The sequence below is a fragment of the Electrona antarctica genome (assembly GCF_951216825.1).
Source record: "Electrona antarctica genome assembly, chromosome: 23".
Taxonomy (NCBI): Eukaryota; Metazoa; Chordata; class Actinopteri; order Myctophiformes; family Myctophidae; genus Electrona; species Electrona antarctica.
The window spans coordinates 2695290-2719398 of NC_136804.1; the positions used below are offsets into that span (position 1 = coordinate 2695290).

At 43.0% G+C, this 24109-nt stretch overlaps 2 protein-coding genes across 6 annotated transcripts in view; both read right to left on the minus strand.

Moving 5' to 3' along the window:
- LOC306916798 (uncharacterized protein) overlaps positions 1-13434 on the minus strand; it is a 34443-nt gene extending 21009 nt beyond the window's left edge. The window contains exons 1-9 of one of the 4 annotated variants that reach the window (XM_079494827.1): positions 13131-13434; positions 9277-9479; positions 8697-8798; positions 7746-7866; positions 7129-7359; positions 6960-7043; positions 5807-6186; positions 3676-3742; positions 762-1108 (exon numbers count right to left, since the gene is read on the minus strand). In XM_079494827.1, coding sequence (XP_079350953.1) covers positions 762-1108; positions 3676-3742; positions 5807-6186; positions 6960-7043; positions 7129-7359; positions 7746-7866; positions 8697-8798; positions 9277-9479; positions 13131-13353 — 1758 coding nt within the window. In that variant the 5' untranslated portion in view covers positions 13354-13434. Of the gene's footprint in view, positions 1-761; positions 1109-3675; positions 3743-5806; positions 6187-6959; positions 7044-7128; positions 7360-7745; positions 7867-8696; positions 8799-9276; positions 9480-11727; positions 12062-13130 lie in introns of those variants that run through there. The other 3 variants (XM_079494826.1, XM_079494825.1, XM_079494828.1) reach the window with 3 other exon arrangements.
- Positions 13435-14004: 570 nt separating this feature from the next.
- LOC306916857 (uncharacterized protein) lies at positions 14005-24109 on the minus strand. Of its 2 annotated transcripts, XM_079494926.1 has the most exons (9): positions 23744-24109; positions 22632-22849; positions 21071-21160; positions 20369-20461; positions 19968-20078; positions 19523-19640; positions 17904-18275; positions 16465-16745; positions 14005-16386 (listed from the first exon to the last, which is right to left on the minus strand). In XM_079494926.1, the coding sequence occupies exons 1-9, from the start codon at positions 23775-23777 to the stop codon at positions 14974-14976; spliced, it is 2730 nt and encodes a 909-aa protein (XP_079351052.1). In that variant the 5' UTR covers positions 23778-24109; the 3' UTR covers positions 14005-14973. The 2 variants fall into 2 exon arrangements, with proteins under 2 accessions (XP_079351052.1, XP_079351051.1); XM_079494925.1 differs by having other exon boundaries at positions 14005-16745.

Consider the following 24109-nt stretch of genomic DNA (forward strand, 5'->3'; position numbering starts at 1 on the left):
TGTTCACTACTAGGACACACTTAGTCAATAAGCAAAGATAAATGGTACATTTATATAGCACCTTTATCCAAGCCACTTTACATAGATTGTGCATTACATTCACACACACATTCACACACCGATGCCGGAGTAAACCATGCAAGGCACCAACCTGCATATCGGGAGCAATTAGGGGTTCAGTGTCTTGCTCAAGGACACTTCGACACTCACTATGGGGGAGCCCGGGTTCGAACTGAGAACCTTGCGGTTTCCATCCGGTCACTCTACCCCTGAGCCACTGTCGCCCAGATGAACCAGAACTAGCAAAAAAAAAGCACCCGGTCGCTTTGGGCATTTGGCCTCTTCCTGCTAGAAAGTCCCCGATGCCCACCCATCTCCAAAGCCCCCCAATACAGCGCGTCACTTCGTGCTGCACTGCAAGCTTGTAAATCTGCTTTTTTATTTTTTTTTTAATGAAAGAAATCTTGAAAGTGTGAGAACTATTGATTTAGAAGGCATTTTGTAGAATCGGCCTCAGGTCTTTAAGGGTTAAGAACGGTGCCCACATGTGCCCAGCTCAGGTCCTTGCTGATGTGGACCAGAGAACGTCCGCCCCCCGCGGGCTATAACTGCAGGGAGCCAGCGGTGTCGTTGAGCAGCTCAGTTCACACGGGTGTGATTTTTGCAGTTTGGAGGCAATTTAAGGTGCTTTGAGGAAACCTGAACACAAACAGGGCTCTCCAATTCTAGATGTAAGATAAGATGCAAGATATGACACCTACCATATCATCATTTGGAACGTTTGTCACCGGAGGTCGGTATAGTTGAAGGTGTGGTATCAACCATGCCAGGCGTTGGACGAGTGCCAGATCACGACCACTCTGCTCCTCCGGATCCTTCTTAATGGCCTTTACAAAACGGTCACGTATGTACTTCCATTTAAGCCTGCACTCCTGTCCACCTAGTTGTAACTCTCTGCCGACGTCATTCCAGGTGGTGTAGGAATATTGTGTGTTGTGTTCTGGCGTTGTAGCATCGTACAGATTCGGATGGTTTCTGACCAACTCACAGAGTGTATCTAAGAAACCTTGTCCCATGATGAAATACTTCTTCTTTCTGTCCTTGGAAACTGCAAATGATAAAAGAGTTAGAGTTAAAAGTTTAGTTTGAATCTTGATCTCCCACACATCCTTTCCAGTGAGCTATATAGTGCCTGTCCTTGGCCGTGTTCCGTGTGCTGTGTCCATCTTTCAATGGATCAATACAACCCCCCCTGTACAGTATGACTCCAAATGTGGGCAAGGTTTAAGCCTGATCAGAGCAACATGACTTCCATTATAAAAATGTAAGTGAAATATTTCAATAAAGTACCAAACAAAACTACCCCTGGTGGCGGTACTTTTGTTGGCACAGATGGGTGGAGTGTTTTGAGGGATTAGCTTCCGGGGGGGGGGGGGGGGGTTGAGAGAGCTTATCGATCAATAAGCCTATCTCACAGAATTTCCCCGCCCCCCTTAATACGCCCCCTTTTGGGGTTAGTGGTGATAGTGTGACGTCACTCCATAGACGCTACATGTTAACAGGGGTAATTTAAGAAGTCTACAACTTTTGTTTTCTCAAGGTAAGATTTGTTCTATCTGTTCGAGCTGATTTACCATCTTGTTTGCTTCATAATAATATTGGTCTGTCACATTTTTACATTAGAAAATGTACTTAGATTCTCCAGAGAAAAAAACGTGTAAATGCTAATGTTAAAGTCACCACTATTTACCGGAAGTGGGCGTGGAAAGCGGGCTGTGAGATAGGCCTATTAACCAGTTAGTTGATAAGCAGCGTTTTTTTGTTTTTGATTTTTATTTGAGAATCTTAATTTCCTTCGATAATTAATGTCTAACATAAAAATCAACATTTTGCTGATATACAGAAAGAATACATTCCTTAATCAAATATGTATTTGATCATTTGAGATACAGGACCAGGCAATGGCATCTTTTATGAGGAATGAAATGAAAAGTGCACTGTCTTGTCTGTCACATCACATGCAAATGCAGAGAGATGTTTCTCTGGCTACCAAGGTGGGGGGGGGGGGGGGACTTTTTTAACCGGCCCACATGTGCGTTCCTCGGCCACGTGCGTGGGCAGACAGCATTACATTCACAGAAAACCACCCAATGATAGGATAGAATTTGTAATTCATTGTTATGTTTAATTGAAGAATTGGTTGTAAGAGCCATTTCTTTTCTGTTCATTTTCTGTTTTTTTGATGACGTCATTCCAAGGGCTTGGTCAAGACCAAGGTTGGCCAGGTTATTTAATGACACCTGATGGAATGCTCTGTTGTTGTCCTGATGTGAAGGCAAGCAGTTTTTTGACTGTGAGACATAGGCTGGTGATTTATATGGTTTTGAAATATTTTTTTGCCTTATTTAATACAATACTAAGTTACAGTGAATAAATGTTGAACTTTAAGTCAACGTTTGGACATCAGTCTTAATATATCACATGTCTAGACTAGATCCTCGGCGTTGGGCAACCAAAGTAATAGGAATTTGACGCTACAACGGTGATTCATTGATTAATGATTAATTGTTATCATCCTTAGTAATTCCATAAAGACCCATTTGAGCACTCGCTTAGGGGAAAAGGTGTTTGTGTCAATACAAACACCATATTCAGGGGAGGGAAGTGGGACGGGCAGGCTGATATTTGTCACTGAAAGTACTCCTACGGAACCGGCACATGTCAGTGGAGAATGATGAATGGCAGGAGTAGGACAGAGGCGCTACATCCTCATGGTGGCGGTTTACTCACTGGCAGGAGAGCCAGTAGGGTAACACAGAAACGTGCGGGCAGGAATTAACTGGCTTAATGACTAATTTCGGAAGAATAAAGTGTAAAAACAATTGGCTAAAAGGCGGAAAAAAAGTCTCCAGGCTTTAGTTTAGACATACAATTGGTCCGACTGTCATTTAGACTGACAACCTACCTCAATCCCTAACCTAAAACTAACCGCATGCACGGAGCAGCGCATGTTCCACCGCATGTCCGGCCGTCGGTCCGTTGGTGTGTCTAATCTGCGTGTGCATTCCTCTCTAAAGCCCATATCCGTACTATAAATCAAGTATGAACTAGCCTTAAACGCCAATTTATACTTGATGTAAAGTACAGAAAAAGATACCGACTGGGTGCCTTCATCCAAACTCTGTCTGCATACATTTCTATGCGTTGGCTGCACGAAGCCCCAGAGCTTAGGAATACGTATGTAAAAGCATGTAAAAGTCCGTTGCTCTCCCCATGTCCCCCATATATGGGGACTAGGTTGGCGGAGGGTGTGTAGAGCCCAGGATCACATTAGATAATTGACACAGGGGTGAAAAATGGGTTACAAAATCGTGGGATATATATATATATTTTCAAAGGAATACGTATGTAAGGAGCAATACCATCCTGGTGGCGCTATAACAGGCCATTCTGGAAGATTTGGGGCAGAGGTTCATCGTGTGTGTGCAAAGTTTGGCATCGACCGGGTTAACGGTGCCGGAGATTAGCTGGTAACGGACGGACGGACGGACAGACACACACATGGACGGAGTTCATAAACATACTCTCTCCCCATGCCTTAGGCCTGGTGGAGACAATGATCCTTTGGTTGGAAGCATTTGTAAAGGTAAGTGCAATGTTTAAAATGTCCCTCACCAGCAGCAGCTGTAGCAACTTGGGCATGTGATGATGGTTCTGCTTGGGCACTGGGCAACTCTGGTGCCTGAAATGAAACAAGCAGAGTTAATACAGTGCATCAAATTGTGCTCTATACACAAGCTCATAACTGTTTGAATTATCGAATCAAAGTAATACAGGGGGATTTAAGCTAATAATGTCAACAAATTAATAATTAATAATAATTAGAATTATAATAATACAATTCTCACAGCTGAATTTCTTTTGTTAGGCAGAGGTATTAGTAGAAAGCAGTTGAGGTGCCTTTTTCTTCCATTCTGGATGACACACAGTATTATACAGGAGGACACACTCAGTCAATAAGCAAAGGTGAACCAGAACTAGCAAAGAAAAGCACCCGGTCGCTTTGGGCATTTGGCCTCTTCCTGCTAGAAAGTCCCCGATGCCCACCCTTCTTCGAAGCCCCCCAATACAGCGTGTCACTTCGTGCTGTACCGCAAGCTTGTAAATCTGCTATTAAAACATAAACGGATAAATCTTGAAAGAGAGAGAACTATTGATTTAGAAGGCATTTTGTAGAATCTGCCTCAGGTCTGTAAGGGTTAAGAACATGTTGTGACCAGCTCAGGTCCTTGCTGATGTGCACCAGAGAACTTCTGCCCGCCCGCCCGCCACCAGCTATAGAGCGCCACAGTCCCGCCCCTTTTCATGACGATGGCCGGAAAAGCATTTCCCATGCATTTTTCCCCATAGACGTTTCAGAAAGTATTTATTTAACCCATTTTGACCTGAGATCAGATTCTACAAATGTCTTCTACATCCTGACAGTTTTCTGAAAAAGCTATGTTTCTATGTCAGTGGTTCTTTGATTTTTCAAAAATAGCAGACCTACAAGCTCGTAGCGCGCCACTCGGTGGCGCGCTATGAGCTTGTAGATCTGCTATTTTTCAATAGCTAAAGCATAACATAATGCTGACACCAAAAGGGGTTCTCGCCCATTAAAGACCTTTTAAGCCTCGAACAAAGCCAACTCGGATCTTGACAACTCATGGGCCGAACAAATAATTAGAAAGAAGAAGAAAAAAGGCAGGGGTACAACACTTTTTTTTAATTATTTGTTCGGTCCGAGTTGGCTTTGTCCAAGGCTTAAAAGGTATTTTTTGGTTCCTGTCCATAAATGTACTTGTGTATTTGTGTGCCAAATTTCTTGTACCCGGTTATTGTTAGTGTACTGAGTTGACATGTACAACATAGCGTCAAAAGTGTAATTATGTATTCTGCCGCTTGGTCAGTTCCCACTTGAAAAAGAGACGCAGTCTCAATGTGCTTTTACTGGTTAAATAAATACATTTAAAATTAAATAAATACTTTCGGAAAAGTCTGTGGGAGAAATGCATGGGAAATGCTTTTCCGGGCCCGTCGTCGTCATGAAAGGGGGCGGGACAGTGACGCTCTATAACTATTGTATTAATGTACTGGGGCTTCACTTCCTTCATCCAGTGTTGCCATGTCTGCTTATTATAAGCGACCTTTGGCTTGTTTTTCTGTAAAGTCGCTTGTAAATAAATTATTGGTAGTTGCTGGTTGTGTTTTTGGGGCTTTTTCTAAAGTGTATAGTAGTTTCTTATTTGGGATTACTTAATGTTGAATAAACCAGTGGTTCCCACATTTCTTCACGTCAAGGAACCCCAGATTAATATGCAATTGTCCACGGACATCCATTTGAAAATATTTTGTGCCATTTTTGTTCAAATAAAGTGAAAAAATATTCAAAAGATTTAAATTTATTATCAATATTTTTTTAAACAACAGATGTACAACCTCACAATATGTCGCTGTGAGCTTGTAGATCTGCTATTTTCATTTGTGCTTGTTTTCATAGACCTAGCCACTTGTTTCTCTGGGCAAATCTGGCAACACAGCAAGAGGAAGAGGAAGTTATGCACACAAAACGCAAAGACTTATGGGGAATAGGAAACCAGGTCAATAACTGCAGGGAGCCAGCGGTGTTGTTGAGCAGCCTGCACCGCTCAGTTCACACAGGTGTGATTTTTGCAGTTTGGAGGCAAATGGTGCTTTGAGGAAACTTGAACACAAACAGGGCTCTCCAATTCTAGATGTAAGATAAGATGTAAGATATGACACTTACCATATCATCATTTGGAACGTTTGTCACCATAGATTGGTTTTTTTTAAGGTATGGTATCAACCATGCCAGGCGTTGGATGTTTGCCAGATCATGACGACTCCGCTTCTCCGGATCCTTCTTATTGGCCTTTACAAAACGGTCACGTATGGCCTTCCATTTAAGCCTGCACTCTTTTTGACCTAGTTTTAAAGCTCTGCTGATGTCATTCCAGGTGGTGAGGAGATGCGTTTTGCGTAGTGGCGATGCTTCATCATACAGATGTGGATGGTTCCTGACCAACTCACAAAGTGTATCTCCAAAATGTCGTCCCATGTACGACGTCTTCTTCTTATTTCGTGTAAAGTTACAGGTCCACCATGTCATGGAGTTGTTCTTGGAAACTGCAAATGATAAAGTTAAGAGTTAAAAGTTTAGTTTGAATCTTGATCTCCCACACATCCTTTCCAGTGAGCTATATAGTGCCTGTCCTTTGCCGTGTTCCGTTTGCTGTGTCCATCTTTCAATGGTTCAACACAACGCCCTGTACAGTATGACTCCAAATGTGGGCAAGGTTTAAGCCTGATCAGAGCAACATGACTTCCATTATAAACTTTAGTACCAAACAAAACTACCCTGGTGGCGGTACTTTTGTTGGCAGTCGGAACAGATCAGTGGAGTGGTTTGGGGGGGGGGGGGGGGGGGGGGAGAGAGACACGCACGCACGCTTATCGATTAACCAGTTAGTTAAGCAGCCTTTTTTTGTTTTATCTGAGAATCTTAATTTCCCTCAATAATATAAAAATCTACATTTTGCTGATATAAAATAATTCCTTTAATCAAATATTTATTTGGCCTTTTGAGATACAGGGCCAGGCAATGGCATCTTTTATGAGGAATAAAAATGAAATGAAAATTGTCTTCGTCCATAGTCTGCATACATTTCTATGCGTTGGCTTCACGAAGCCCCAGAGCATAGGAATACGTACAGAGCAATACCCAAGGAAACCTTAGAGTGACAGTAGTGAATCCATGCAAGAAGCATATGGCAAAATGGAGAGTACGTGAATAAATACACGTCACGTGTAATTGAATATCAAATTAACCTTTGGTGGGAAGCATTTGTAAAGGTATGTGCAATACCTTAAATTAAAATTTAGTTTAAATTTTCCCTCACCAGCAGTAGCAACTTGGGCATGTGGTGATGATGGTTCTTCTTGGGTCATCAATGCAGCTGGGTCAGGCTCAACTCGAGTAGGACCTAAACAGACCATGAGTGACAATAAATAATAACCAGAAAACCATTGTTTTATACTAGCATACTATACTGTATAGCAGCCACCTACTGCAGTTCTCTGGAAATGGAAGCCATTCTTCATCACTTTGGTTTCCCATGGCATCATCCTCTTCCTCAATGTTGTATGTATGATCAGACTGTCCATCTTTGTCCTCCTCGGTCCTTTGTGGTTCCAGCTTCCTCCCAGACCTCGTCTTTCTGTTGGAGCAGTCCTGCTGTGCTTTGCTTTGAGGAGATGATGCCGTGGATGGAATGATGCCCAGACTCTGAGCCAAGGAACCTTGGGAGGATAGATCATTAAAGAGTTATTCTTAAATACAATACTTCCTCCTGTGTACACATCATTGCTGTGGCTTTTTATCTACTCCCCCTAGCGTTGTGAGCTTATAGATCTGCTATTGTCGGCCCAAGAAATAGCCCTTCTACAAACTCACTACTACTACTACTACTACTACTACTAACAGTGGGGAAATTCAGTCATCATTGTAAAGTAACGTTCATTGCAAATCTTGCATTTATGCAATCGTTTTGTGCCTTTTATTATTTATCAGATACCGGCACCATTTAAAAGTACTGGTTTAGCATACCAAATATCGGATAAAACCCAAACGCTATACAACGGCAATCCTATGCATACAAAATATCCAGTAGGATTTCACAACGTACATTCTATGGCATTATCTTGTTGTGTATGATGGTCTAACAGTGTCTTTAGTTGGGCTGGTTCAAACTCCAGTTGTCCACATTCTTCCAGAAGAGAGGGGGCAGCACCGAGCAACTCTGCAGTCTGAAATGAACAAGGGGAACCCATTTGAATTTACAAAAGATAATAATAATACATCAAATTGTGCTCTATATACACTAGCTCACAACTCTGTCCCATAATGCTGCAGCTTCTATTCCCAAAGTGCCCATGAAAAAGTAATTTGTAATTAGGGCCGATTCATACTCCTATTTTAGAGCCGAATAAAAGTCGGTTCGGCGCTGTTAGAGCCTACAATGAGACGTCATTTGAGGTTCGGGGGGCGGGTACCGTCCTAAAGTCGGCTCTTCGGTGCTACTGAAAATTTCTGACGAGCCGAAATCATTTCGGCACTACAGCGCCGAAAGAGCGGTAAAATAGGAGTATGAATCGGCCCTTAGACCCTCATTCTGGCTAAACCCACCAATCAAATAACATCCCTGATGGAACAGCGAGCTTGATAGCTCAGTAATTAAAGACAACGGGTTCATGTTTCAACAACGATGGTTTCAAATCCCACCACGACGCACGTGTACTTTTTTTCCTTTCTTTTTTCATGTTAGTGCAAGTATGAGGTTAAGCCTAGTTTTTTGTGAGGTTACGGTTAGGGTTAAACTTAGGTTTAGGCAAGATATTGTGAGGTTACGGGCAGTTACGGCTATGCATATTGCAAAAGTGCAAGGAAGAAGTTGAACACAAAAAAGAACAAGGAACAACCGCCAAATAATCACAATGGTTCTTACCAGAATGAGGTCGCGTCGCAAGAAAGGCATAACGCAGTTGCAAACAAGACACTCTCACTGACCACTGTATATTCATTCTGAACCAAAAGGCCGGTAAATAAGTCAGGTCTACAGTATAATTCATTATGGTACCTGTTTGATGTCTGGTAAAGGCAGCAGTTTATCCAGTCTGGAGATGAATTCCCACACCAGTGTCTGTAAGTCTGTTGCAGACACTGGACCCCTGGTTGCAGGCTGAAAATGGCCACATTGTGAGTGTGAGTATGGTCAACAACAGGAATAAGTCTTCATCATCTACTAAATCAGTGGTTCCTAAAGTGGGGTCCTTGAGGGAGTTCCAGGGAGTCCCCAGCTAAACGATAGTTAGGAACCAAATGGACCCTTGTGTCTGTAACTCTGAGTGTACAAATGGAACCAAATGGGCCTGTTAGTTCCATTTGTTAAATTAACTTTGATTTTACACATTGGCGTCCCAGAGATAGAAATGCCATTAAATGGGGGTCTGTAGACTGGGGGGGTCCTTGAAATTAAACAGGTGGAGAATCACTACTAGAGCCGTAAAAATCTTCTCTTATGGGGGTGGGGGTCCCTGGCATATCATTTCAAATGGGGGTCCGCAGGGCTAATTAGTGTCAATTTGGGGGCCCTTGACATGAAAAGGTCTGGGAACCACTGTACTAAATCACTTTTTTAAACAAAACGTCCATCTCACCATTGCTCTCAGTCCGAGCAGAAGGTCAACCTTCTCTCTGAGACTCAGGAGGTCTGGAACCACCTCCGTCACCAACTGCACCAGCTCCTCCACCTTCCCATAATGCATCACATTACAATGCTGAACCACCTGCCAGGCAAACGCTGACATCAGACGCAAGGTTGGAACCATAAGAGACAAGGTGGAGCAGGTCAGTTGGCCTCCTGGAAGTGGGGATGAAGGAGAAGTTGTCAGGGAGGGACAACGCGAAACTCTCAACATGATTACTGCAAATATTGTTGGATGGAGTGAAACTATAAATATGTTCCAGTGCAGGCCAGGGGTCTTCAATGTTTTTTTAGGCCAAGGAAGGACCACTAAGCTGAGAGAGAAAGATGAAGTAGGGAAACCTATATTGTGTTGCAGTTTGGGGTGGCACAGTGGTAAAGAGCCTTCCCAGTGCGCACCAGCATGGAAGTTGTGGGTTTCGGATGCACCGTAGTGGAACCGGCTTTGTCAGCCGTCTATGTTTGTGAACACATTTCTTTTTACAATGGGATGAATCTAGAGTTGCAAATGCAATACCCTCCATTGACAGCCCATTGATCCAAATAATTTCCGATCTTGTATTAAACAACAACTCACCAACATTGCAGCTGTAGGGCAAGCTTGAATTATCCTTTTTCAAGATGCAAAGCCTTTGTTTCATTAAACAAAAGTCCCCCCTAAAACATAATCACCAGGTAGGTACTACTATGATGATTATACTAGGAGAAAGATTGATTTTCAAGTGTACAGAATCTGTTAAAATGATGTTTTTATGGGCCACACCCACCAGTTCAGTTAATTGTCAGTGTTTCCACACTTGGGCAGACAGGCACGGCCATTTTCCACTGTCTCGTCCTGTTTTTTAGACAGCTGGTGGATGGAAATGAAGCTCCACCCATGCGGCAGAATGCTGCGGGGGCAAGCTTTTCCTGGAATCTGGCCGACCGGCATCCTGCCGCGTGGGTGGAGCTTCTATTCCATCCACCAGCTGTCTAAAAACCCAGAAGAGTGGCTCGGTGACTCGGCCACGAGTGGCTTTTGTCCACGCATGGAATCCTAGATGTGCTTACACCCAGAACACAGTAGTCTACTTCATACATGGGTAACTGGCTACCCGGGGGCCACATGAGGGCCCCCACCATCACTTACTGTGGCCCTTAGGTTAATATCAGAATAGTGAAATATTATTGATTTCAGCTGTTACAATTCCAAACATGCAAACATGACCCGCTTTAATTACTTCAGTCTATATAGCAGCTTAATGACTACTATGTCCAATGTATTTGTGTTTAGTTAATAAACATATTATAACTAAATGCATTTGAAATTAAATAAAAAGGTTACTTTTCAGGATTCCAATAAAAAAAAAATCAGGATTTCAATTCAACTATAGCAAAAATAGCTGACCTACAAGCTCAAAACGCATAATATGCAATGTGGCCCATCATCAAAGTTGCCCATCTATTCTCTGGTTCACTTGACATTACTGATATTTTCCAAAGCAATGAAGCAAACTGCATTTTATTTTTGAGGAAGCCACTGAGCTGATAATTACAGAAGCCTGTCATTTTAGAAGAAAACAAAACACTGCCATCATCACAGATCACACGAAAAAGGTTGGAACGATAATTGACACGGTTGAGGTGAGCTTGTAGATCAGCTATATTTTCTCACAGTCACAATAAAACGTTATATATGTATGGCATAGGGCCGGCCCGGAAATAGTCTACTAGTCGCGTCACTATATTGATTGATTGAAATATTTATTAACAGTTTGCAGAATTACAGTACATTTCAAGCACAAACTCAATACAAAGACTGTTAACTGTGAGTGGACAACCCAATTAAGCATTACACTTGTTTACAAGAGGGTCCACCTTGTTCAATTCATCAAAACATTTAGAGACGTACAAATAGACACTTCTATATATAGTCAAAGAACAGAACAGGAATTCATCATAAGGGAGGTAAAAAGGGAAAAGAAACATATACAGTGAGGGGGGAAAAGGGGTGGGCGGTGGATATCTCTGCTGAAACTCCAAAATGTTCATATTTCAGGAAATGAAGAAAACTTTGTATTCTGCCTCAGTCATCAACGTTGGTGTTGTGACTATATATTGGCAATTACTTGCATGAGCGGGGGAGAGCCTAGGCGGTGGTGGAGTTAGCTGTTTTAGCAGACAGTTTGAGGGTCCAATGGAGTTAAGAGGTTTTGTCCAAAGCGTTTTTACTACTTTCCATTGGTTCAATATTTTCGAAACAACACACAGACGTAAAGGGTGTTCAATAGCACTGATTTATGGAATAAAATCCAAAAACGTAAAAAATGGAGTTAGGCGGTTTCCTCCCGACAGCAACGAAGCTTTAAGTTACTATTATTATCACTATAGGATAGAATTTAAAGATATTTAGGCAGTTTCTTACCAGCAGGCGTGTTTGACCTTTGTTGCTCCATATTCCTCGTTCAAATGACACTTTTTATATATGTATTATTTACAGTAGAATCTGTTGGTGGCAGCTAGCAGCTTAGCCATGTTAGCCAGTTAGCCATGCTGCTAATGTCTGTCACACTGAAGTTTCCTTGGTTAGTCACACAACTCACATCTGTAATGTTATCAAAATGTTGTTTGTGTCTTTGATTTAAAAAAGAAAGGGGAAAAAGGTAATATTTAGCTTGCCACGTGGAGGGGTATATAATTTAAACATTCGTTGTTTACATCTCCAGCCAGCTGAACGGAACTGAAGCGCCCTTTGCCGCTCGGCGATCGCTCGCATAATCGCTCGGCTGAATTTGCACTTTGTCCCTGGAAGTGGAAACACTTCCGGGTCTTATTTTTCAAAATAAATGTTCTGTATAAAAAGATCATATCTTTAGTTTTATGCTATGGTTTTATGGTGGAAAGCCTGGTGACGCGAGGTTAGTTTTATGGTGGTTGACAACCACTGAAGTGCAGTGCATACCGCCACCTACTGTAATAATAATAATACTGGCAAGTTTTTTTTATGTTTCCAAATCAGACTCTGGGCCCATTTTGGGTTGTGACGTGAGTAAAACATTTACCTTTCCAACTGGTGTATACCCATATGCCTTGATATGACACCAATAATAATAATAATGAGACAGGTAGATCAATCCCATTAGTAAACAATAGACTGCAGGTACAAGGAAGTAGAACATAGCACAAGAGGTAGCTTAAAAAGGAACAAACTATGGACAGTTTGGACACCTACAAAAATTATAACACAAGTTAAGATATTTTTTCAGATCTGATATTTTTGAAATGGGGTATAAGTGATTAGTTCTCTAATAAGTAATTACTAATTACTTATTAGAGAACTAATCACTTATACCCCATTTCAAAAATGTACCTCCCTTTTAGCATAATACAGCTTTACTTTATTTACAATTATAATACTAAAACACATTATTGTCTATTGGCAATAAGTCTATTAGACTAATGTAACAAAACTTAACAAAATGAAAATACTTTTGTAACCATCACTGCTACACTCAATAGGCCTAGTATAAAACAGGGAGGGGTCTTCAACAGTATTACACTCACCATCACATGGCTTATCTGAGGGTGACAGTCGAACACACACACACACACACACAAAAGTTCTCTCCATAGATTGCTCTCTCTCCCGTCCCCCCCACCCAACACACACACACACACACACACACACACACACGTTCTCTCCATAGATCGGCTCTCTCTCCAGTGAGTCCCCGTCCCACCACACACACACACACACACACTTTCTGTCTCTCAGCTGTCGGAGCATGTTAACTTAATAGCTAGTAAATAATATAAAATGCTACTCACCCAAACCACTCGCCTTCCTGCTTTTGTGCTTTAAGGAGTTGAGATGCTCGACAATCGTCTGTTTCCTTATGTAATTTACGGAATGATGGCAAACTTTACAGTACAGCACTCCACCGTCCGCATAAAAGTCATTGGCAAATTCATTTGCCCTGTCTCTCGCTGTGATTCGGGTCGCTAAATGTCGACGCTTCAGCTCCTCTGGCGTATAGCGGGCTTTCGACATATTTTAGTTGATTTAAATTACTTTTCTCCTGTTTGTTCCAACATTAGCAGCTAGGCTACAACAACAACACGACATTTAATAGTCAGTCACTCAAGCTGTTGCCACACTGTCGAAAGAGCTGCGCAAATTCTCGGCTGCGCGCAGCTTAAAGCTTGAGTTTTTAGACAGCTGGTGGATGGAAATTAAGCTCCACCTCCGCGGAATACTTGCGCGACGGCCAGATTCCCGGAAAGCTTCTTTTCCATCCACCAGCTGTCTAAAAACTCAGAATTTAAGCTGCGCGCAGCTTAAGAAGTGCGCAGCTTAAGACCGTTTTGCGCTAAGGTGTGGAGACGGTGACACACAGACAATGGGGGGAGGGGGCGTGTGTTCATGTTAACCGCTGCCCTGGATAGTGGTTAAAGTTAACTAAAACATGACAGTGTTCAGATTCCGCGCTAATTCCGCGGAGTTTTTGTCGGAACACCGCGGCCGCGTATTCCGTTCGGGCCTGGTAATTACATTGGGTCGCTAATTAAAATGGTTCATGTTACTAAAATTATTTGGGAGACACCAACCTGTATAATGCAGCTTCACCACCGAACACCAGGGTTTGTTCACCAACGGCTAGATTGACTATCAGTAGCTAAAGATCGGACAGGGAGGCCATGCTGTTCGTGTTACAAAACTCAATTTATTTCTTCAGATATCCCATTTCCAACAAACAATAAATAAATCATCAATTTACTTTTTGAGTGGTGCAACCACTCCAAGGAACAGCAATGTCCCTGTGGGACTATGTCCCAATGTTTAGAGTACCAGTAGGGGCAAAAGTGGTGATTTTTTCATTGCATCTAAACTTCAGGTTCTGTCACAATGAATATTGGAAAAAAAATGACTTACAGAATTAATTCAGTTTAGCTTTCCGTATTTTTTCTTTTTCATCCTTCCATCTTTTCCATCATACACTGCTAGTTCAAACAATGAATCATTTCCAGATACAGATGATGTTAATTCTTGGCTGCCTGTAACTTCTTTTACTGTGCGTTCTTATATCCACATCATAGTTTAGCCAATATGAGTCATAATAAATCAAAACATAAACAAAGCAGATGGTCCTGATAATTGCCAAATATTTGCTTAATGAATTGCATGAATTCCGCTTCAATGCAACGGACAACGCAACATCCAAAAAAGCTTTGAAGTTCAGCCCTAGTCTTCTTCGTAATACCGAGCTACTATTTAAACTACCGTAGGAATATACAGCTGTGCCTATAAGATCCAAATAAAAGCCTCAACACGTAATGCAATGGCTCCCACACTGGGGTTCAGGCCCCCCTCAGGCGGATCTATGATAGATCAGCATTTTTTGCTATTTGTTGTATGAGGACTGAACTTAAATATATAGGAAGGGGTTATGTCTCCTTAGTGTGAAGTGTGCGTGCACGTATGGAGAGTCTCATCAGATGTAATAAGGGAAAAAAAGGTTGTGAACCAGTGAGTGGACTTAATGATGCTCTTTTGACCGGTGACAAGAAGGTCATAGGAACATGCTGGAGGATGGCATGAATGTTGAATAAAAGCTAAACTAAAATGCACGTTGAATAAAAGCTAACCTAAGAAAAGCATATTTGGAGAACATCAATAATCATCATAGTCATCATACTTCCTTTTCGGGGAATGTTTCTTATGCTTGCTCTTGCGTCGCCGTTTTTTGGAGAATCCTGGAGTGGTCTCCTTGGAGTGCAACAGCTTGTGATTCCTCAAACTACTAGAGGAGGTATACGCCTTCTCGCAAAGGTTACACTTGTAGGGCTGCTTGCATGTGTGTAACTTCTTATGCTCGCGCAAGTGGGATGAAGACTTGTAGGTTTTCCCGCAGATGTCACAAGTGTAGGGTCGCATGTTGGAGTGTAGCCTCTTGTGCATCGTTAATGTACCCGGAGTGCGGAAGGCCTTTTCACAGATAGGGCAACGGTAGGGTTTCTCCGTGCTGTGAATTACCATGTGAACCTTCAGGCAGTATTTGGTGAATGTCTTCCCGCAGACGGGGCATGGCATCTTGACAATTGGTGTGTTATGTTGCTTCTGGTGCCTCTTTAAGTCCCACATGTAGACGAAGGCCTTGCCACACTGCGAGCACAGGTACTGCTTCTCGCCGATATGGTAGCCCGTGTGGACTCTCAGCGAGCTGGGGGTCATGAACCTCATGCCGCAGCGCTCGCACATGTGCGGGCGGTCCCTCGTGTGCCAGCGGTCATGGTTTTCCAGTTTGAACTCTGTTGGGAAAGTCTTATCGCAATGCTTGCAGGGGAAGCTCGTCTGGCTGGTGTGGCACTCCATGTGCCTCCTGAAGTGCGTTGCCTGTGTGTAGCCCTTGTGGCAGATCTTACAGTAGAAGGGCTTCTCGGCGAGATGGACCAGGTTGTGCCTCCTTAGGCGTGTCACACTGATGAAACCACGGGCGCAGTGGCCGCAGGTGTACGGCATAATGCTACTGTGGATCTTCTGATGGTTGGTCAGACAGCGCTGCGTCCGGAACATCCCTCCGCATTCTGTGCACAGGTACGGCTTCTCACCCGTGTGCATGTGCTCGTGGTCTAGCATCAGACACTGCTTCCGGAAGTGCCTGTTGCAAGTTTTACATGCAAACTTTTGTAGTGGAGTCTTACGTTTCTTAATCACTATTTGTCTCATCTTCTCGGAGCCTGCTGGGGTCTTGGGTTTCACTTTCTCCTGCACCTTTTGTCCCTGCTTCACAGGGCCTCCACGGGGCCTTCCCCGGGGCCTTTTCTCCGAAAGCTTGACTGGGGGAATAGGCGGAAGAGCTGGGAGTGACAGGGAGTTAGTAGCAATTTGGGTGACCCATTGCTGCAGCGTGACCCGCCGAGTCTGTAGGCCGCTGGATTTTGCGCTTGTCACATTCGGCGAGGCAGAAACATTCTGGATCGGCATGTGGACAATCTTGAAAGGAATCGACCTTAAAAGAGATTTCTGCAGCTCTTTAGTCTGAACTCTGTCCTGGATACGTATGTACTCTTTAGTTCCGGAGACCTCTTGAGTCTTCTCCTGACTTGTGCTAGCTCCCGGTGTGGCTGCCGCAGTACGTATGTACTCTTTAGTTCCGGAGACCTCTTGAGTCTTCTCCTGACTTGTGCTGGCTCCCGGTGTGGCTGCCGCAGTGTTTGTCTCAAAAGTGTTCTCCTGATTTCTCTGCCCCGCAGGGTCAGTTGATCTAGTATAGGTGCTTCTCGTAGGAGTAGCGGGGGTTTCCGTCACCTGGTGGTCGTCCGAGTCTCCGGACATCTCTCCCGCGTCGTCTGTGTCGCTGAAAGAGGCGGGGCTTGCTGCACTCGCGGCGGCGGTCTCGAACCTTTCTGGTGACTTCGGTGGTTCCACATTGGATGAGATGGCTGTGGTGCAGAAAGACATGAGGGACGCAATAAGTTAACATGCTTGTAATGTGATTTTTAAGAAGTGCATTTGTATTTAATGAAATGACTTTTAATGTTTTATTATTAATTTTAACCCATTTAGACTTGAGTTCTACAAACATCTTCTAAAACCTAATCCAAGTTTTCTGAAAACTTAAATTTTAATACATTTTAAATAGCAACAACACAGAGATAGCTCTGTGGTATAACAACGTATAGGTTACACTTACAACAGGTGGGTTAAATGGGACCATGTTAGTGGCATGTTTACAGTATGGCTCACAGTATACTTCTGACGGTTGGTCAGCAAGCCCTGCATCCGGAAACAGTGTGCTCTGAGACCCCTTTTACACGAGAACGGTGTTCATAGAAAACAGCACAATAAAGTATCGTTCGCGGGTGTCCTTTTAGATGAGAGCGCCGTTTTCGGGGGGTGAAAACGCAACAAAGTGAAACCACCTTCCAGAGTGGAAATCTTTGAAAACGCCGTTTCCTCCAGTCTCCATGTAAACAGGCAAAACAGTGAATGTTGCAATCAGGCTCACGTCCGCTCACAACGCACATGTTAAAATTGATGCAGAGCCATATGTGATATATTTGGAGTTCCTACAATGAGCAAGCGCTCCCTCCTCGCCTACAAAACGCAGCTCATCAGCGATGGTGAATGTAAAACCATGACGTAAATAAAAAGCCGGCGGCAGCAACGTTTATGTAGCGGTATGTATAAAATATAACCATCCTGTGGCACGCCCTGCCTGCATGCCTCTGGGCTGCCTGTCAGCCTGTGTGTCACACGGTCACTCGATGCGGTTAGTAGAAAGCAGGCAGAGACGGCCACAACTTTGTTATGGTCTGGAAGCGTTATTCAAAAGAAAAATCCAGATAGGATTGCGTGAAGGGGGGAGCTACCTGGTTCTTCTTCTCGTACGTGGGTGAGTGGTCTATCTGGCATTCCGTTACCGCCACCTAGCGACATTATAGCGTTTTCATAAAGTGTGCGTTCTCGTGTAAAGGGTCAATAAAAATGAGAACGCAACGGGACTTTTACCGTTTTCTCTGGCGACCGCTCTCGTGTAAAGGTGGTCTGGGTCTAGCAGCAGAGACAGCGGTAGGGGAGGCACTTGAAGTAAGACTCACCTGTAAACTTGTCTACTGGAGGCTTGGGTTTCTTCTTCACTTTTTGTCCCTGCTTCTCTGGGCCTGCCCTCCCACCTCTCATCTTGAGTCGTTGCAAAGTGACCCGTAGCTCACGTGGCTTCCATTGGCTGCTGGCTTTTGTGGTCCCTGCATTCTGCCAGCGTAGTGCCGTGGGAGTAGCAGGGGTTTCTGTCACCTGATCGTCCGAGTCTATGAACATCTCTCCCACGTCGTCATCGTCGCTGAAGGAGGCGGGGCTTGCTGTGCTCGCAGCGGCGGTCGCTACCATTTCTGGTGAATGGGGTGGTTCCACAACGGCGGGACAGTAGGACAGTGAAGAGAAGACGCAGTCGCCCACATTCGACGAGAGGTCTGTGGTGCAGAGGGACCAGAGGGACGCAATAAGTTAACATTCTATGTAGTATTATTTTTAACCCGTAACCCGCCGGGATTAATTAATAACATGCCAGGAAATCGCCCCGTTCAACCCTTATTTTGAAGATCCAAAACACTGCGACCGGACGTTGTGTCAGCTTAATGGTGTGTGTGTTGTCGGATCGATTGTTATTGTTTCACAGGCCGAGGAGAAGCATAGGCCGGCGCCATTACTGCGACCGCTAGGCTCCGTGCAATAAGCGCCGTTTTGACCAGAACTGAATAAACGTAGGCTACGTATTTTGGCAGCGTCGCTTCCCGACAAATAACGCAGGCTACATTTTCTGGCGGGGAAACGGTTAAGTGCATTTGTATTTAAAATAATAAAATGACTTTTAATGTTTTATTATTCATTTTAAAGGACCACGATAGTGGCATGTTTAGAGTAATGACTATGAGTTTGTTACAGAATACTTGAAATGACTCATATGACATGATTTACGCTCCTCTCATTTTCCTGAAATGCAGGCAAGAGTTTAAACTCAGCTTAATGTCCAATTATCATTACAAAAAAAGGTGTAAAATAAATAATGTAATAATTGTATTAAATTAACTTAATGTATACAATTTTCATGTTAAAGGGATAGTTCAGATTTTTTGAACTTAAGTTGTATGAAATACTTCCCATTAATATAGTGGTTGCAACTGTATTAATTGATTGCCCGAGTCCTGTGGTGGGAGTTCTGCTCTGGTTTTGGTGAAATATCAAGTAGTTCCGGTCATTTTGTGGGGGGCACTGGGGGCCACGCAGTAAAAGTAAATTAATCCACAAAACTAACGTAATTTGTATTGTTGACCTATTTCTAAAATATTAGTGCAACTTTCGTTATTTTTTTACCCCTCTATCACACAGAACTATGTTTTTTGTGTCCATATCACTACGCCCAAAAAATAGTTCCATGTGATAGAGGGGTCTAAGTTGAACGAAAGTCGCGCTAATATTTTAGAAATAGGTCAACAATACAAATTACGTTCGTTTTGTGGATTAATTTACTTTTACTGCGTGGCCCCAGTGCCCCCCACAAAATGACCGGAACTACTTAATATTGACCAAAACCAGAGCAGAACTCCCACCATGGGACTCGGGCAATCAATTAATACAGTTGCAACCACTATATTAATGGCAAGTATTTCATACAACTTAAGTTCAAAAAATCTGAACTATCCCTTTAAACAAAATATACCATATACGCCTTTCGGCATTGCGTTGGGTGCCTGGTGCTTGAGGAGGGTGTTCAGGTCACTGGGGTCAGGGATGAACTGTGCATATGCCTCCATAGAGGTAGAGATCATGGCACCAAGCTGCGAGATGGAAGGAGACAGAGAGAGACAATGAATAGTGGGTATGACGTTAGTTATTCATTTAAAACAGTGATTAGCAACCTTTTTCTAATTTCAAGAGACAATGGGACCCCAATCTACAGTAAAATCCTCAGTTTGATAATTTAACAAATGGAACGAAATAGACCCAACAGGTTCATTTGGTTCCATTTGTACACAAGAGTTAAAGAACCGTAAGGCTTCATTTGGACCCCTGGTGGTCCGCGGACCAGACATGGAGAACCAAACAGTGCTTTAAAATGACGGTAGGTAACTAGTAATATGCAAAGTATTACATTTTGCACCTACCTGGGTCAGGTTGGGTACAGGCAGCAGTTGTTCCAGTTTACACACCAGGCCTCCTATCATGGTCTGTAGAGCTGCATCAAACTTAGGACCATACTGCACCGGGAAGACATCCTAAAACAACAACAATGAAATATCCAGGACAATCTAACAGTGTCATGTACAGTGTGTGTGTGTGTGTGTGTGTGTGTGTGTGTGTGTGTGTGTGTGTGTGTGTGTGTGTGTGTGTGTGTGTGTGTGTGTGTGTGTGTGAGTGAGAGTGACAACTGTGACACACCACCGGAATTAATTCTTTTTTTTCCTGATGGGTTCCCAGATTGCTAAAGACTAGACTAGATGATTAAATGTATATTCATTACATGATTAGGTGACTTCCTTCCTTCAGATTGACTTCATCATTTTACCTGGAAGAATTGTTTCCTCTGTGCTAGGTTTTTAAGCAGCATTTGCACCAGATCCGTGAAGTTAGTCTGACATTGCTGCACCTCTGCATCCATCTGCAAAAAACGCACAGTGATATTGTATTAAATAACACAACACATAGTGCTATTTTATTAAGTAACAACACACAGTAGTAATGTATTATTAAACACACTTATAATGTCCCCAAAACGACGGTGCAAACTCAATTTCATACGCAAATTATTCTTTTTTTGATCATCTATCCATTTATCCATCCATCTGGGATTTTTAGAGCCGATAAGCCATAAGCCACATCATCCTATGTGATCACCGATTTTGAAGGAGGTCTATAATTCCGTTTAACCCATTCTGGGCGGGAACCCCTTTTGGTGTTTTAACTAAGCATTATGTAATACTTTAGCTATGAGCTTGTAGGTCTGCTATTTTTGAAAATAGAATATATATTCTTTCAGAAGACATCAGGCCTAAATGGGTTAAAGAATATATTCATACAAATCCAGTTGCATGCAGCACTTGGTACTGTGGATTGTTTGTGTTGGGAAGCTACCAGATTTGAATGAGTCTACTTGTATAAATGGGATGCAGTGCATTTCTGAAAAAAAACAAAAACAAAAAATAAAGTGTCTATTCTCAATCAACTTTCTCAATCAAGTATAAATTAAATCCCATATTCATAATGTTACCTTGGTGCGACAGACGTTGAGCTTGTTGATGAGAGTCTGAATGGTTTTGGAGTCAGGAGTAGCCTCTGGTTGGAGCAACTCCAAAATTATCTATAACAGAGATTCAATGACCCGTTATAATTTTCAGACAAACACGTCAATGTTGGAATGTCACTAAAGTTAGCCTGGTACAGTAAGTTCAGCCTATAAGTTCTGCCCTACGTAGGGCACTAGGTGTGGACCTCTATGGGGACCTACCACGGGTCACGGACAAAGTCAGAGAGAGAAGGATGAGGCTGGCAGGGCACTGCGTCAGGCACCCAGAAGAAAAGAAGCGTACCACCTATGTAGACGTGCTGCGGCAGCGCGACAGCTTGGCTGACAACACTGCAGAGCTCAAGAACCTGATGTTGGATAGGAAATTGTGGAGGGCAGCGATCCAGGAATCCCGAGTTGGTGTTGGCTAAAACTCACTCTCGCAGCAACAAAACTGAGGAACAATTTCCCCTTCTGGCTTTAAACCCATTTTGGGCGGGAACCCCTTTTGGTGTTTTGAACATTATGTTATAATTTAGCTATTGAAAAATACCAGATCTACAAGCTCATAGCGCGCCACCGAGTGGCGCGCTACAAGCTTTTTTCAAGCTTTTTGAAAAATCATTAAAATGTGGTGCAAATCATTGAATATATATTTCAGAGCGAACATTTTTAACTAAAATATTTGCTTCTGGGGGGGTCCCTGGAACTACATATTTTGAGATGGGGGTCCGTGGCCCAATAGAGATAATTCTGGGGGTCCTTGACATGAAAAAGGTTGAGCACCACTGACATAGAAACAGGTTTTTCAGAAAAATCGACCTCAGTCCAAAATGGGTTAACATAACTAACATACATAGAGGACTTCCATGCCCCAGTCTCCCACTCATGTTGGGTACACTTGTTTATGGATGCCACTGCCAGTGCCCTACCGTTATGATGAGTGCAGAACAGTGGCAAGAAAAACCCACCTCCTTTTATGTTTGGTGGGACCTCATTGACCTCATTGACTTTGAACAAGAGAATCTGCCTTTTTAGGCTAGTTTTATAGCCGGCATGTTAATGTCTATCTAGCACTAGCAGCCCTTAAATCAGTGCACCCACTCCCCATTGGTGACAATGGTGGTATGTACTTGGACTTAATGTAACTTTAGAAAGTAATAAATAAAATAAAAACACTTTCTGTGGAGGACACGGCCCCTAACACATTCCTGCACTCACAAATGAATGCAGCGCATGCACCCCCCCCCCCCCCTTTTCCCTCACTGTATATGTTTCTTTTCCCTTTTTACCTCCTTTATGATGAATTCCTGTTCTGTCCTTTGTCTATATAGAAGTGTCTATTTGTACGTCTCTAAATGTTTTTGATGAATTGAACATGGTGGACCCTATTGGAAACAAGTGTAATGCTTAATTGGGTCATCCACTCACAGTTAACAGCCTTTGTATTGAGTTTGTGCTTGAAATGTACTGTAATTCTGCAAACTGTTAATACATTTTTCAATCAATCAATCAATGCAGTGGTTGCATGGCAAAGAGCTCTCACCCGTGCTCTGAGTCCCAGGAGGAGTTGAGCGGTCTGCTTGAATGTCAGGAGATCTTGACACCCAGTGTCTAACACTGTGGTAACAAACTCCTCCACCTTGCTGTACTGTCTGACGTCCCTCTGCTGGATGACCTGCCAGATGTAGGCATAGGTCAGCTGGAGGGGCGAGGCCAGCAGCCTCAGAGAGGCCAGAGGAACAACAGGTGCGGCAGACACACCTGTAGTATGGATGATATATAGATTATATATGATATATAGAAGTATTATATAAATAAGTGCAGTGCAGGCAAATATAAAGTAGCAATGGTCACATAATCAAAAACATTTTGTCCATCATTCATGATCCATCACTTCATACGTGTTGCACAAGAACGCTTTTTGAGCATGTTAAAAGGATCCATGGCTAATACGACAAATATGTCTTAAAACATTATACTCTATTACTAAAATTATACTCCATTACTATTCTATTTATTTTCAAATCGGGGCCTGTGGGTGTGATTGACCCTAACCCTTGGCCTAGCATTCATAGGCTACCAGAATTATTACCAATTACCATTATTACTGAACGACGCCGTGCCATGGTAGCAGACGTCTGCCACTATGCAGAGGATTATTTTATGTATCAAAGGTACTACCTTTGATACATAAAATAATCCTTTAAGGTAGGACTCGAATTAAATTAAAAATCAGACCAGTCTGAAGCGAGTGGTGCAACAGCACCCCCTATTGGTACTCTAAACATCGGGACATAGCTAGGGACATCGGTTGGGGGGGGGGGGGGGGGGGGGATTTAATGCATATTGTAACGAAATATTATAGTATCTAGACTAGTAGTAGGCCTATAGTATAGTAGCCTATAGTATAGTATAGTATAGTAACGAAATACATGCATATTGTAACGTTTAGCACCCTGAGCTGGAGTCGAACCCGGATCGACCAACTCAGTAGACAAGGCAAGCAACAAGCCGCGAGATCATGGCTTAGCGCAACGGCATTAGAGCTATGGATCAGAACTAGATCAGTGCTTAGCTCTGCAACGGCATTAGAGCTATGGACCAGACCAGAGCTATGAGAGAGTGAGACATTATGAGGTGGTTTCTTATTCTTACCAGCAGAATTCTTCTTAGACCTTTGTTGATCCATATTCCTCGACCACCCTCGTTCAAATTAAACTTACTATATTTGTATTTACAGACAGTAGAAACTGTTGGACGTAACAGCAGCAACAAGTTAGCCATGCATGCTGCAAATGTCTGTCACGTCCTGGTGACCGGGGTTAATCAGTAATCACAACACAGTATCCGTAATGTTGATTGTGTCTTCTTTGATGAAATAAAAGGTATAGTTTGGAGTGATCAGAAGAACTTAAGTCTTTAGTCTTATATCTGCCAGTGTTATTAGCCTCGTAACCGTTCCCAGGCCGGAGACGCCAGTGTCAACGCAGCAAATATAAGACTTCCGGTGCCCGCCTGTCA